We start from the raw sequence: 14,638 nt of genomic DNA, 5'->3' as shown, positions 1-14,638 counted from the left end.
AGGATGTTAAGTTCAGTGTAACATATGTGAGACATGTGTCAGGTGTGTGGATGTCGGCAGGTGGTGATGGACAGTCCACAGCTTGGTCACACATGTCGGTTGGGTGAGGTGACGGTGTCCCCGGGAGTGTGGGGGAGATTGTCCCGCCTAGTGAGGGTGTGTAGAGAGTCAGAGAGAGTGTGTGTACTGACCGGGGAGCTAACCGGAGTGAGTAGCTGTGTGGCTGGTCCAGTATTGTAACTATCAAAAAGTAGTGGAGTGCCAGAGAGTCACTCGCTGATTTGAAGAAATTAAAGTGTTTTTAATTTTTGTGTTGTTATTGTTAGAAAGAAGCGTGTACTGTGTTCTTTTTGACTGTCTATACGAAAACATTCTACACCACCACCATCATCACAACATTTGTATACAACACCTTGAATTCATGAGCTTGCTTTTGCTCTCTTGTGGATACATTATTTAATTAAATTGCTAATATATAAATATCTAATTTAACATATTTGAAGTAATAAAAATATATTTTATATAACATTTACTAATTTATATTATAGCCACAAAACACAATATGGTTAATTGTAGAAATGCTTTAACAGACTAAATATAATCTTGCAAACTTCCAAATACTCAAACTTATGCTTATCTTCAAACAAGTCAATTCAAAACAGTTATCATCATAATAACCAATCAGATAATTTATTGTTTGAAGATGAACTAAGCTCAAAGGTATTTGCAAGTTTGTGAAATAATTTTTCTCCTTTTTCTTCAGCATTATTAATTGGTTCCATTTTTTGAAGAGTTATTTCTTTTGTTTTATGTCAAATGCTTTTTCTTGTCATTAACTTTTTATTTAGACTTGGAACCAGCCAAAACCTCCAGGCTTTACAACAATGTTAGACAACAGCAGTCAGTAATTCCACATCATGTCTGATTGACATATTGTCTCAATATTTAACTTTATTGATCTGATAAAAAATATATTTATTAAAGACTGCAATTGTCTCATTTGATTACAGTTTTAAGTGAATAAAAAGTGTTAAAGTAAAATTGTTTTTTTTGTGATGAACTTCCATCACTCAATGTTTTCAAATGCACTCTTCCACATAGACATAATTACATCAAAAAATTATGAAATGAAATTTTAAAGGGTAAAATAGAATCACATTGTATTACAAGATTTGCTGTCATCATCATCCAGAATAGGAATTATTTTCATCTCACACAACTATAAACATGAAAGCAATTAGGAAAATATTTAATAACTTAAATTTTTAATATTATCATAATATATGCAGATTATAACAAACTTTTAAATCAAAATGTGTTGTAATTATTTGAAATTATTAATTAGGGTGGTAGTCCACTTGCACATTATGTTGGACCTTCACCACCCAGCCACTCCATTGTGCACCTGGCTAAACCCATAATGGGCTTGCTAAAAGAGGCCTTCTTAATGCCCAAAGGGTGTAAAGCATTTAAAAGAAAAAAAAATGAGCTTTCAAAATCTGTAATTAGATTTTATGTACAAAACACATTTTTCAAATTACACAATATAATTTGTCAAATAAAGCATTTGTCATACTATGTGACTCTCTAACAACACTTCTGTCAAGGATTGTTGAGTTATTTGGCTGCTTATTCTCCTAAATTTAATGAACTCTTACAATTACAGCACAAGAAGGTCATTGTAGTATTTTTCCCATAATTTTAGTAGACTTTAACATAGAAAAAGAAAACAAAACTTTATAACTGTTGTGAAAGGTACATTTGACATAAAAGTGATCTCCAACCCACAACTTGGCATCACCAGATCACAATCTTCCATAGATATGGTGTTTGGGAAAAATATTGTTACCTTAAAATGTTCAAACTATGAGACTTTTTTAACTATAACCAGTAATCAAACTGACACTAAAGCTACTGATGTATGAAAATTTAAGTATTATATGTTAAATGTAGTATAAAGGGAATGTAATATATAGAGAAAAAATACAGACATCATAATGTATAAAAACACTAGTGTCATTTCAAGCTAAATGTACAGATGTATTTAAATCAATGTCTTGAAATCATGATTTCACCATTAATTGTATAAACATGCATACATTTGTACAGACTCAATAAAGTATTCATTGTCAAAAAGTTTTCTAGGCACAGGGTATCCAAAGGGAGGGCAAAAGGAGCAAATTGCCTACCCTGAGAAAGTAAGGTATACATTATGTTGTAGTACCCCTACACGATGTTCTTTTGTTTCCTTTTTTTACTCTAAACCAGGGGTTGGCAACACTGCCTGCAGTGCATTTCAGATGCACCCTCTAGAACTATAGTTATGCAAGTGCAGATATATATATATCAATAAAATCAAATAAATCAAATTAAATAAATAAAATGAAAATTAAAAGTACATACATAAAATAATCAAATCAAATTATATAAAAATTACATATATATATATTACAGTCAAAACCCATTTTTAGTTAGGACGCGTTTTAACTAGTTGAAACTAGTTTATACTGAATGTCTTTGTTAAAACCCGTTTTGTCTAGTTAAAACTAGTTTTAACTCAAATTCATTTTTGACTACAGTAAAGTCTAGTTTTAACTAGACAAAACCGGTTTTGTCTAGTTAATTTACTGCTGTATATGTTTTGACTTTAGATAAAACTAGTTTTAACTTTTAACATTAGTTAAAACTAATTTTAGCTACATAAATATGTTTGGGGGAAATAAAGTTATGTATAGTGATTTGGCGGAAGATGCCTAACATTTTGCTTATGAAGAAAATTACAGCGCTAATTTGAGTTTAGGAGCCCTCTAATGAAAATATCATATTCTGGAGTATGTCTTTCAAATAAAAGTTTGGAGTTTATTTTAAAAAATTCTATACTGTGTTTGCAATGACGACTTTTTCACTGTCTGGCATTTTAAGCATCTCACCCCAAGTATCTGGGTGAGATGCCAAATGCCATTAGGGTAAGATAACAAATATAATTGCTTAAAATTAATTTTTGAATTTCTTAACCAAATTTAATTTATTGCATATGTAGTACAAAGTACTTCATAGTAAGTATAACAGCACAGTATAAGTATTGTTAAGTTTCCGCCCGTTCTAACGTGTTCTATAGCTAGCTGAAAGCTTTTTTCAGTCCAAAAACTTTTTTGAGAAGTCCTTATATAATTTCTATGCATATCCTGCAATAAAACGAGAAAACAAAAGTTTATTAAAAATAGGCATATTGGAAATCAATTAACAAAAAATAGGCACGTTACCCCAAGAAAAATGTGGCATATTTTCCATTTGTTGGGGTAAGATGCCTAGTAGAGTCACGTGCTCCAGCATGTCCGATCGGGATCGGCGGTAGCTGACAATGGAAACTTTAGAACCTTAACTACATCACACATTAATTGTTTTTAGCAATTTTTAATAAATTCCATTTTAACTTTTAGTTTAAAATTATTCTAGAAACATTTTACAACAAAAACTTAGTTCTTATCTAGCTTTTATTCTTCTCGGATGTAGAAAATGAAGTAACGGTAGCCAACTACAGCTTTCCGCACTCAATATTGGCCCAACGATTCATCATACAAATACATGACAATATGTGACGTCACCGTTTGAAAATATCAAAAATTAGGCATCTTCCCCCGCTTACCATCTTACCCCGAATCACTCTGTGTGTTGCAGTGAAACCAGTTTTTAGTTAGGGTGCGTTTTAACTAGTTAAAACTAGTTTAAACTGGATGTCTTTGTTAAAACCCGTTTTGTCTAGTTAAAACTAGAATTTTACTGCTAGTCAAAAATGAATTTCAGTTAAAACTAGTTTCAACTAGACAAAACTGGTTTTAACAAAGACATTCAGTATAAACTAGTTTCAACTAGTTAAAACGTGTTCTGACTAAAAACGGGTTTTGACTGTAACATATATATATTTATAATTTTATTTAATTTGATTTGATTATTTTATGTATGTACTTTTAATTTTCATTTTTTAGTTATTATATGCATGTGTAATCTTTATTTTGTATAAATATACATATTTCAAGACATAATTATCTTGTCTATTTATTATATCATTGTGATGATTTTCAAAAGTTAAACTATATGCCCTTGATGGGTTTTAAAATTTTTATTGCTCCCTTATTTTATTTATTATTATTTATTTTATATTTAATAATTTTTTTAAATGTTTTTGTATTTTGTTATAATTCATTTATTTTTTATACAAAATGCAACAATTTAATTAATTAAATATGTAGTTTTCGTTGCAGTATTTGTGTTTAATAGTTAAATTGTTTTGATGTAATTGAATTTGAATATTTTTGAATCATTTTATATTATCCCTGCTCTAAATGCATACTCTGTTTTTCTGAATGAGCGAGACTAATTGATCAGAGTATATATTTTTATTTTCTGAACAAGAGGCTGAAGTAGCTAGATCACACACTTTTTAGTTGGACTAACTTTTCTGGAAATGCAAAATTGAAGTGCAAATGTTGTTGAATAAAGATGTGTAGATATTGAATTTTATTGTTCTCTTTCTCTTCTTATTAAATATTTGTTAAAAATTAATATTTTTATACAAATAAATATTAATGTAAGTTAAATATTAAAATTACTAACTATAAAAGTATTTGGGTAAATGCCCGGGGCTCCTTTCGGAGTTCAGAGTAGGGTACCTCTCTATGAGCACCTCTGCCTCCCATAAAATGACTTGGTTTTTAATTTTGCCAGAGTCGGAGTGGTCTTACTAAAATTAGCAGTAGTTGGAGTTAGAGTCAAGTGTTTTTTTTTACCGACTCTGCAGCCCTGATTGGTACCTCTCTTTTTTGCATTTATACTACATTTTCAAATCTAAAAAATGAATTATAGCACATGAGCTTAAGTATATGTTTTCTTTGAGATGGTAAATAGTATTTGGTAAGTAAGTCATCCCTGAGGGCACAGAAGCAAGGCTGTAGTTTAATTGATGGATACAGGGCCCCGAAATCCATTACAGTGATGTGGATGTCATCTATAACTGGTATCCCTCTCAGTGTGTTTATTAGTTCCCTGGAGTTCCTTGCTGTATAATTATAGTCTTTCAGTAGATTCACTACTACGTAATGCACCTTATTCTCCAGAATCCTAGTAGGGTATCTGACTTTATCAAGTATTGGTCTGGTGGAAGGTGTGGGCTTGTGAGTTTTGGCAAAAGCAAAAAGACTTGGTGTGTCTGGTGATCCCAACACAGCATTATTGAGGCCCATTTTTTTGGCAAGGGATGTGTTTGTGAAGCGTGTTACCTAACCTTGTAGTCTGTCAATATAACTCTCTTCCACCAGTACACTTTGTTTCTTCTATATACCACATCATCATCGTTTTGTATGTTACTTGCTTAAGTAGGACCATTGCCTTACTTTTATCCACTCTCAGTAAGATCACTTGCTCATCTACCAGCCACTTTTTGTTCTCCTTATTTGTTTCCATATATCTTTATTTTTTGTGTTGTGGTTAATATATATTACCTTACCGGAAATAAAATGAAAGGGTTAGTTACAAGTTCCATTATTCAAATAGTGTAAATTTGTAAAATATTGTTTTCAATTTAATAAAAACATTATTTTGTTAAATTCTGATCATTTATTATATTATTTTTAATACAGCAACAGGTATTTTAAAAGGTTATGATCCTCTGTTGAATCTAGTATTGGATAATACTACTGAATATCAGAGAGGTAAGAAATGTGTATATAAATTAATATCTCTACTAAACTAAGATTTTAAGTTATTAGCTTTAATTTATACAATTCACTCATTCATGAGTGAATTGTATATATTAATGCCAAACAATTGCAGGATTAAATCATGCTATATTACTGCTACTATTAATAATTAAATACTATGTAATTTGGTCTAGAGGTAGGCATTAGGTATCATCTTGTATTAAATTTAATAATTATAATCAATATTTATTAATAGTAGCAGTAATGTAACCTGATTTATTTGGCAATCATATAGCTTTAATATAACTCAGACTTTGAGATGTTTATTCTACTTGAAATTTTTNTTGCTGAATTTGTACAGATAAGAATATTTCAAAAATGGAAATAAGTTTCATGAGCTGTTGAAGCATTGGTAAAAAATGGCCAGTCTTTGAAACAAGATGTAAATGAAGGAAAGTACGTTATATTACTTAAATAATATGCATCTATGTCCTTAATTTAATCAAAATTATTCTTTCAATCACTATATCAGTGTATTTCTATTAATAGGACTTATCATACTGGTGTATAAGATTACAGCCTCACAGTTACACAGATTAAAATTGTTTTATTTTACAATTACAATAAAACAATTTTAATCTGTGTAACTGTGAGGCTGTAATCTTATACAACAGTTTGATAAGTCCTATTAATAGAAATACACTGATATAGTGATTGAAAGAATAATTTTGATTAAATTAAGGACATAGATGCATATTATTTAAGTAATATAACGTACTTTCCTTCATTTACATCTTGTTTCAAAGACTGGCCATTTTTTACCAATGCTTCAACAGCTCATGAAACTTATTTCCATTTTTGAAATATTCTTATCTGTACAAATTCAGCAATATACCAAATTACTTGTTTTCTTGATGTTTCATATTAAATATTATGTCTTTTTACCTTCCCAGTTATAACATAACATGAAAAAGTATGTATCATAATTCAACAAAATTGTTCCTCTTAAGCTTTTGTGATTACTTAAATTTTACATTTAGTATAATTGAAAATTATTGGACTTCCTAAAGTCTCCTTGACCTCCTACATATAAAATGTATCACATACATGTTTAACATTCAAAAACCAGTTGATGTCAAAAAGAAAATTATTTTAAAAAACATTCTAAACTTAGAATCACTAATTTAATGTAACAATACTTGATGCAGGCCCCTGAAAGATGTCAAAAACATTCCATTTTTATTTAATTCAAATACATATTATTTGCTGGAATAGTATATATTTGAATTAAATAAAAACTACACACCATACACATGCATGATGTATAGTTTTAATTTAACTCCTGTTTGAGTGCCAGGAAAGATGAGTAAGAGCCCTTTCCAGCTTTTTTGCACTTTTATGCCATCTGTATTTATTTACTCATAAACCAACATTAGATCTAAATTCATTTTGTTACATCCACATCTTGGATTTTTTCACTCTAAATATAACTCATTTTTAATAACATATTAAAAAGTAGCTATCAGTTTTTAGAGTATAAGCTGACTTTTTTCTAAGTCTTGAAAATTTCATTTTAGATATTTTGGCATACTACCTCTACCCTCTGAACTTACTTCTTTAATGAAATTAGATTTCTAGAAGAAAATCATCTATACAGTAATACCCCGAACTTACGCGATAGGTTGGACCGAGCAGTAACCATGTAAGAATGAATTATAGCACATGAGCTTAAGTATATGTTTTCTTTGAGATGGTAAATAGTATTTGGTAAGTAAGTCATCCCTGAGGGCACAGAAGCAAGGCTGTAGTTTAATTGATGGATACAGGGCCCCGAAATCCATTACAGTGATGTGGATGTCATCTATAACTGGTATCCCTCTCAGTGTGTTTATTAGTTCCCTGGAGTTCCTTGCTGTATAATTATAGTCTTTCAGTAGATTCACTACTACGTAATGCACCTTATTCTCCAGAATCCTAGTAGGGTATCTGACTTTATCAAGTATTGGTCTGGTGGAAGGTGTGGGCTTGTGAGTTTTGGCAAAAGCAAAAAGACTTGGTGTGTCTGGTGATCCCAACACAGCATTATTGAGGCCCATTTTTTTGGCAAGGGATGTGTTTGTGAAGCGTGTTACCTAACCTTGTAGTCTGTCAATATAACTCTCTTCCACCAGTACACTTTGTTTCTTCTATATACCACATCATCATCGTTTTGTATGTTACTTGCTTAAGTAGGACCATTGCCTTACTTTTATCCACTCTCAGTAAGATCACTTGCTCATCTACCAGCCACTTTTTGTTCTCCTTATTTGTTTCCATATATCTTTNCTCAAGTCTCCGTAGATATAACAAACACAGAAATAAATAACACAAAATAAATTGTAGCTATGTGTCGATTCCGCGCGACACATCCGAACATGTAAGCTGGCCAATAGTGTGGGGGGAGTGAGTAATCAAGGGTTGCGTGGCGCTCAAAAGACGAATCGACGAGATTTGAAAATCGCGTAAGTCGAGGTATTACTGTATGTGTTATTGTTTAAGTAAGTTGTAATTTAAAATATTTTATTATTTACTCTATATTCATTCATATACAGTATATTCATGTTTATTGTAAAGTACATTTTTTTTTTATTAAAGGAATTTTTAAAAAATTGAAGTTGCCATAGATTGCATTATTTGTTTTATAATAAAAAAATTATAGATTGTAAGTTTGTAATGCTGTCCTTGGGTTAACAATTCATTTTATATTGAAATTACACTATTAATGTTATATAGACTGAATTTATTTTGTTGTGATTACAGAAGAGCATCGATTATCCAACCCTCCTATCAACCCTCACATCAGTTAGCCGACTGCGTTCTAGTCGGCAAATTCAAATGTCCGCTAGTGATGTGGCTCTACAATATTTGGCTATGTCTTGGCTACTTTAATATTATTGTTATGTGTTTTAGTTGGAAACACTGGCTCGACCATGAAAGGGAGCCAGTATTTAAACGAGGCTTAATTTTCTAATTTTTAACGATACAATAGCGACGATTATTATTTTTAAAAAATTTTTGTTAAGCTTAACATCAATGAAAATTCAACTCGAAGTAGGTTAATAGTGAAATACTAATATACTATACTAATAATGTATTTTTTCATATTTTTCAGTTATCCAACCAACCCCACTCCCCAATTGAGTCGGATAATCGATGCTCTGCTGTATATCAAAAGTCGCTCTCTTACTACATGTTACTAAAAAAATTGTTATGAATATTTTTATTTTGTACAGTACATGAAGCACAAAAATTAAAACATACATTTCTTTTGGGTGTAATGTTTTAAAATATATAAATTTATTACTTCATCCTGCCAACAACTTGTGACACTCCTAAATTAGATTGATTAACCTACTTGCTTAAATACAGGCAAAGTATTTACATATTTTTTAATTTATCTTGTTATAATCAGTTATAATAATTAAAATTTTATAAGAAAAACCAATTATATTAGAATTATTATAAGATAAATAATATAAGAGTTGTCAAATATTAGTCAAAGAGTCATACCAGTTTGTTGGCAGATTGATGTTATTACAAAAATACCATGTTTGACATTTGTCTTAAAACTTTTTAGACACTTTATAACAAATACTTTTTTCCTGTATCATTGCAAGAATATTAATAAATGAAAATACATGTATTTATTTTTATTTTTCTGTCATGCTTTCCTTAAATATAAATATATACTAATTAATTCACTTTATGAAATTTATTAGTTATCAAATCAAATGCAAAATTTACTGTGAGAAGAATCACTAAAATTTATACATATTTTTCAGTATTGAATTTTTTTTATTACTTTTGGATCATCTATGAAAATTTCAAAATTTTTACAGTTGTTAATGATATCTATTATTTATTTAAACTTTTATATTTTAATATATTTTTAGATCCTGACGATCCTTACAAATTGACAGACGATACTCGCCACTTGGGTCTAGTGGTATGCCGAGGAACAGCGGTAGTTGTGATTTGTCCCTTGGATGGAATGGAATCCATTCCTAATCCTTTTGTCCAACATGAGTGATCTTTTTAATTTCAACATTTATGCAAAATTTTTTATTCTATTATCATTTGGGATGGAATATAATGCAATCTGATCTTCCAGTATTTATTTATTAAATAATCTTATATGTAATTTCATAATTGCATTAAATTGAAGAGTAGAATTTAATCATATATAGTTTCTTATAATAATATTTTATGTTAATATTAAATATAAGTTTATTATTGTAATCATTCAGAGGAAAAATCTGTTATTCCTTTTAAAAAGAATTGTTTGTAAGTAAATATAAAAGTTCTGTAATCAGTTATAATATTAAAAGTTCATCTTTCCATCCCATTCCTGCATAACATCATGTATATATTAAAGATTAATTATTATAAAACAATAAATTGAATATTTTAGTAATTACTTGGAAAAGATTATATTTACAAATTTCTTTGGGAAAGTGTTTCAATAATAACTGTGCATTAAAAGATTTTCAGTAAATTGTTTCTTTCTAAATAGAAAAAATTACATATATATTACATATACCAAATACATACACATTTACAAAATTTTTTGATCTCATAATATGATGATAATGACTAAAGTTGCAAATGTATCTTCTCACCAGACTATAGAATTTAGATATGAATTCTTCACAGATGATGATTTTGAGGCACACTAGATAGCATTGAGTCTGGTTCCTTAACACTTCATCCATCCATAGTGGGTAAAATTGAGGTTTTGATTGTTAGCTTGATCTCTGATACCCTTAAGAATAGATTAATGAAAACCTGTCCAACAAAATGTGACATAACTCAGTTTATAATAATATAATAATAAAATAAAAATTTCACTTATTCATAATAATAATATTTTTACTTTACATGTTTTCTACAACAGTGCTACTCAAAATANACAATAGAGCTATTGGTCTGTAATTGGTTGGTTCCTGTTTGTTCCCTTGTTTAAATATCATGGTAAAAATGACTTCATTCCATTTGTCCGGTATTGTACTATAACTGTAGAATTGATTGAATTGTCTGGTTAAATATCGAATGATTTCTAGTGGCAGCATTTTAATGAGTGAATTAGGTAATGTATCGGCTCCTGGTGTTGATTTATCTTTAAGTTTCTTAATACAATCCTGAAGTTCTTCCGTCTTAATTATCTCCTCTCGATGAATTTCTGGTCTTATCTTAGTTTCATTATATTTTTGACAAAAATTTTTTCGGTAGTTTTCTGAGAATTTATTGTAGTATTTCAGCCAATCATTATATCCTACTCTAGTCTGTATGTCAAGACCTGACTTTCTTTTACGAAAATTGTTAATTATTCTCCAGAAAACTCTCGAGTCTTTCGCTTCTGATAATTTCTTACTGATATTTGAAAAATATAATTTCTTTTTGGCTTTAATTAAATTATTATATATTTTCTTATATTTTAGGTAGTTCGTTAGTGCTTTGCTGGTATTTGTTCGTCTGAAGACTTGTAAACTCTTTTGTTTTTTAATTTTGTAACTATAACATGTATTGTTGTGCCATTCACATTTGAATATTTTTTCGTTCTGTCGTATACAATTCTTGTACTTGTATTCCTCTAATTTAGTTGTCATATTCAAATAATTTTCTATTGGATCATTTTCTTTTTCCAAATTTAACATCTCTCCGATCATTTTATCAAATTCTTTTATCAATTTTCGTTTATTATAGCATGGTCTTAGTTCTAGATTAATAAGGTGACTTTGTTCACAATTATATGATTCATTTCTTATTTTTTGATATTTTGTTAATTCCAACTGAATAGGAAAATGATCTGCCCGATCATCCCCCAAAACATTCATAGAGTTACAGCACTTTATCATTTCTTCTGAACAAATAATATAGTCCACTATTGACTTCCCGTTTGGGGAAACAAAGGTAATTTCTGCAGGGGTATCTCCCCTCATCCTACCGTTCAGAATTATTAACTGGTTATTATAAACAAAGTCTAGCAGTATTTTTCCCTCTGTGTTTAATACTTTATCTTTGGATATTCTCTTATTGGCTATATTTTCAAACGTCTGAAAAAATATGGTGTCAGTTACTTCGCCAATTCGTGCGTTTAGATCACCACCTATTATCCATAGTTGCGTCAGGCTAGACCATCTATCCAAAACTTTTTGCACTTCGTTTAAAATTGGTTTTTTCTCAATAGAGGGTGGTATATATATTACTACCACTCCCAGATACGTGTAAGACCATGTCATTTTGATTTTATTCTCTAATTTTATTATAACAGCAATGATATAATCCGATGTATATTGGAGAATTATTTCACCTAATCTCTTCTTAATAAGTAACAGTATTCCACATGACGGGCGTCCGAACTTATTTTTACGTTTAGCATTGCTAATTATTATGCTATTGTCTTGTTCTAGATATTTTATTTCCATATCACTAAATTTTAGAATCCAGGTTTCTAAAAAACCAATTATTTCATTTGAGTCCAGAAATTTTCTCATTGAGGTTTTGAATAATTTCCCTCTTAATCCTTGAATATTCCAAAAGCTAATCACATTATTTTTTTCTCTTTTTGCAATTTCTACTTTTTTCTCATTCAACTCATTATCTTTGATTATCAAATTATCATCACTAATTTTTCTATTATTACTCTCCATATTATTAATTATTCTTGTTTTTTCTTGTATTGTTTGTTAATTCTGATTTATTTTAGATAATTTTATATTATATTTGTTTCTAAAAAATGATTAAGCTGAATTATTTCTCTAGTATTCAAATCGTATGTATACATTATATTATCTTTTAAAAAGTAGTCATCTCTTATTTTTATCTTTTTATCATCCGATCTCTCTAGTTTAATATTTTTTAGTAGTAACTTTCTTCGGATCCTAGATCTCGGACATAAGTCCGTTGATATTATTATTTTTTTCTTTTCATCTATCATTTTCGATCTTGTGGTCCAGAATTTATTAAGAATTAAGTTTCTATCTTTAACCGATTCAGTTATAACCTTAATTACTTGGTTATTTTTTCTATTTCCTAATTGAATAAAACCCTCAATTTCTATACTATTAAGTTCTAAATTTTCTTTTATAAATGTTTTCATCTCTTCTACGTATTCCGAGGTTTTGAATGGAAAATTAAATATTATTAGATTCTTTTTAGTCGTCTCATTTAACATTTTATCAATTTCAAAGTCCACCATACCTTTTAGCTTGCTATGAGAGTCCGTTCTTTCTTCTAATATACGTATTTTTTGTACATGTCCTTCATCTCTTCCTTTATCTTTAAATTTTCTTCATTCATACGGTTAATTTCAGCTCTCATAGAACGGATTTCGACGTTTAGACGATCAAATTTGTCTTGGATTAATTCATAAACTGATTTCAGTGAGTATTCAGGTTCAACAGTCTTTGTTCGTAAATCTTCTTCCGGTTCAAAAAAATCTTTTATTGTACCATACCTTGAGATATCAGTGTTGTTCTTGGATTGTTCCTCAATTAAGTATTCTTCTCCTGACATTTCGCTTGTCTGAGTATTTTCCTCTATATCTCTTGTATACTCTCTATGTGGTCTTCCTCGTCCCCTTTTTTGCATACCTGCTTGACTTGGTAATGGAGGGGATCGAGGAAAAGGTCCGGGATTTAACTCAATACCAGCAATCATTAGTAACATTAGAATTATTATTCGAGTTAATAAAACATTTAAACTACTTATTTCAGTTCTAAACTTATTATTTTGTTGTAAAAATTCCATGACTAACGTCGCCACAACAGCTCAGCAAAAAAGTCACCAACACCTCCGCCTTTAATTTATATAAATTTCAATCTAATTATTATTTTTGTATTTGACCTATAAGACAACAAGATTTTGGGGGCCTTTTTTTATGATTCAACTATTGTCTTATCTGTGGAAATATACAGTATTTATCAGTAATAAAAGTAGAAGGTATATAAAAAATATATCTGTGATCTTCACTGGATGAACTCTAAAGAAATGAATGGTTCTGCTTATTACCAGTGAGGACTCCACAAAAACTTTTCAAGATTTCGCTATCTGGTCTTTAATCTGTGCATAGAAGAGGCTTTGCTAACTCTCAAAAAATTACTGAAGAAAAATTGATGTCTTTTAAATTAATCTTCAGAGAATGGTTAGAATAACATCCATAGATTTGAAATAATTTCTGGATACTAAATTTCAAGTTGGAATAACTTAGAATTATCTTTTTTATTAACTATTATGACTAGAAACAATACATATAATAAGCTATTAAGTTAAAAAATAAGTTTACATTATTGTATTTTATATTGTACTTTAGGTGAAATATCTGTTATAGAATATTAAACATCACTGTAATAAACTTTGAAGTAAAAGAATTTTGCATATATATTCATGAAATTATATTATATTCTATTTAAATAACTTTTATATTAAATTTTATTAATAATATCTTACCTCAAGCTATGGATCTAACTTATATCCTGAAAAATGAATTGTTAATAAAATATTTTTATTTATTGTAGTTATAGATGATAATTTGATTTGATGATGAATTTTAGTGCATTTATTGATAGAAATAAATTTGAACCCTGTATTTGGGACAGATAGATGAATGTCAGTTTTTAACATAGATTACTATCTAGGAGAGTGTCTATGATCAGAAAGATGTGTTTTAAGACAAAAATAAAAACTATATATAAATAGGATATTTCTAAAAATAAACAATAAAAAAAAATGATTAAGTAATTCAGCTATCAACAGTTTGATGAAACTAGGTTAATTAAGCAAAGTTAGAAATTATCTTTGAATTGTGATTTGATTTTAAAATAATCTAATTTCAATGTATTCAGATGAAATAACTTTAATGTTTCCATTATATATATATATTCGAATGTTTTGTTCGAATTTGT

The 14,638-nt window shown here is 29.1% G+C and overlaps 1 protein-coding gene across 1 annotated transcript; it reads left to right on the top strand.

Moving 5' to 3' along the window:
- Window positions 1-33: 33 nt before the first annotated feature.
- On the top strand, window positions 34-9,765 carry LOC111621285 (U6 snRNA-associated Sm-like protein LSm7). The gene is made up of 4 exons (XM_023363372.1): window positions 34-108; window positions 1,346-1,460; window positions 5,637-5,708; window positions 9,629-9,765. Exons 1-4 carry the CDS (start codon window positions 34-36, stop codon window positions 9,763-9,765), a joined length of 399 nt encoding a protein of 132 aa, XP_023219140.1.
- The last annotated feature ends 4,873 nt before the right edge of the window (window positions 9,766-14,638 follow it).

Source organism: Centruroides sculpturatus, unplaced genomic scaffold (assembly GCF_000671375.1).
Source record: "Centruroides sculpturatus isolate CEXI.00-Female unplaced genomic scaffold, Cexi_2.0 scaffold86, whole genome shotgun sequence".
In the NCBI taxonomy this organism is placed as follows: Eukaryota; Metazoa; Arthropoda; class Arachnida; order Scorpiones; family Buthidae; genus Centruroides; species Centruroides sculpturatus.
The sequence above is the reverse complement of the archived record's forward strand: the minus strand, read 5'-3'. Positions and strand labels throughout refer to the sequence as shown.